Source organism: Condylura cristata, unplaced genomic scaffold, assembly GCF_000260355.1.
Source record: "Condylura cristata isolate star-nosed mole 26May11 unplaced genomic scaffold, ConCri1.0 scaffold00014, whole genome shotgun sequence".
In the NCBI taxonomy this organism is placed as follows: Eukaryota; Metazoa; Chordata; class Mammalia; order Eulipotyphla; family Talpidae; genus Condylura; species Condylura cristata.
Window position 1 is genome coordinate 52725103 of NW_004567115.1, and position 1821 is coordinate 52726923.

The following is a 1821-nucleotide window of genomic DNA, read 5'->3' on the forward strand; positions in this document are numbered from 1 at the left end:
CCCGAGGCGCCCCCAGCACACTGGGCGTTCCCAGCCGTTAGGGCGGTCCTGCACTTACTGGAAGACTGCGGAAACCCACCATTGGCAGAAAACACGTTCTTGAAATGCAGAGCGAGGCGCCCAGCATCCCTCCAAGGCCCCCTCCGGCCCCCAAATGCTAAGGCAGCGCAGGCCCAGGCGGCCGGTCCCGAGTCCCAGCCGGGCCCCTTCACCGGGAGGCTGTCCTTTCTGTGGGCCTGGTGGCCGGCAGAACCTAGAATGTACAACAGAGGACGTGGTGGAGCTCAAAGCCGTCCAGAGCCGCCCCCTGTGCTTTCTTCCGGAAGATTCCATACGTTTCTGCTGTCTGTGTGATGCCGTAGGCCGGGCAGATGGACAGAGGTTTTGGAACTTTCCCGGGGGCGGGATGGAGCTTTGGCAAAGCTGGGCAGCGGTGCTCGAGCCCTCCGGCAGCTGCGGCGTCGAGGTGACCGCCAGTCTGCTTTCCTGGAGCTCCTGCTCCCACGCTCAAGCCAGAAGGTGGCTGTGGCTGGACTCACACCCAAGAATGAGCGGCCCAGCTCGCCAGGTCTCCGGCCCTCCTGGACGCTGCTCGCAGTGAGACCTCACCTGATTCCACACAGATTTTGTCCACTTCATTCCTCCAGCACACGCCAGGCGTCACCCCCTCCCTGGGGACGCCTCTCACGTCACGCCACGGGGCACCCCCGGGCGCGTCGTTCAGACACACACCGGCCGGGAGAGCGGGGCTTTCCTCCCACGGGACACCCCAGCCCGCAGGAGGTGGCGCCCAGGCCCGACGCCCCTCTCTGTATCCCTCAGGGACAGTTCTGAGACTTAGCCCCAGGGCCTCACAGAAGGGCCGTGTGGGGTCCACCACCTTAGGCCAAAGTGGCCCGGGGGCCTGGCTCGCTGGCCCGGCCTCCTCTCCCTCGCTCTCCATTCCTGCTACCTGAGGTCCACGCCAAAGAAACCGTGCTGGGAGCCACCCGCTACCCTACGTCTGTGCGCAGGAGGCACCGGGCTTGGGCTGCGCCTGGCATCGTCCCCACCCTGCGCTGCTGTGACGCTGTCGCCTCCGCCCTGCCGGCTCGCGGCCCCAACAGTGCCCCAACGGCCGCGCCACCGAGCAGGGCCCTGTGCATGTCTCTGCTCCAATGGCGGCCCCTGGGACAGCTTGGCCAGGGCCGAGGGGCCCTCTCCCCAGATGGCTGACCGTGGCTGGCACGGGGGAGACCGTGGGCAGGGAGCCCGGGAAGAGGCGGCCCCAGCCGGGTCCTGTGCCACGCCAGGCTCCTCACGTGGCCCCGTGGGCTCCTGACAGTAGGGTGCCGGCTTCCAGGCAGGAAGAGGCCGAGGCCGGTTGGCCGAGGCAGTGGGAGGCCAGGCCAGAGTCCGGGCAGGGAAAGGGAAGCGGCCTCACAGTGCGGAGGGGGGAAGCGACGTCAAGCGTTTTGGCCCACCACGTTGGCACAGGACTCTTGCTGATGCATGGATTAATGGCTGGTGACCTGAGCAAGCTCATAGATGGGGGCTCACTCGTCGTCCAGCGGTCAGCTCGCTTCCCGACTCAGCCACTCTTACCTGCCTGCAAGCTCGGATGAAGTAGTACCTTGATTCTGCATTGCATGAGCGGGAAGCCTGACTCGCAGCGTGCGGAAGGGGTCCACTCCACCGCCTCACCGTCCGGCTGGCAGAGGGGACTGGCCCGGGTCGCGGCCGGGCTTCGAGCCTTTACCCCGGAAAGCGCCCTCACGCGGGGCAGCAGCCGCTGGCGGCTATGCAAAAGCTGGGCCCTGGGGGACGCGGGGTGCGGCGGGG

The 1821-nt window shown here is 67.2% G+C and overlaps 1 protein-coding gene across 1 annotated transcript in view; it reads left to right on the forward strand.

Moving 5' to 3' along the window:
* The window catches only part of LOC101622331 (chromosome unknown open reading frame, human C8orf74), a 19607-nt gene extending 18392 nt beyond the window's left edge, over window positions 1-1215 (forward strand). Inside the window, exons 5-6 of the mRNA XM_004682542.1 lie at window positions 363-597; window positions 886-1215. Of these exons, the coding sequence (XP_004682599.1) occupies window positions 363-597; window positions 886-1215 (565 nt within the window). The remainder of the gene's footprint in view (window positions 1-362; window positions 598-885) is intronic.
* The last annotated feature ends 606 nt before the right edge of the window (window positions 1216-1821 follow it).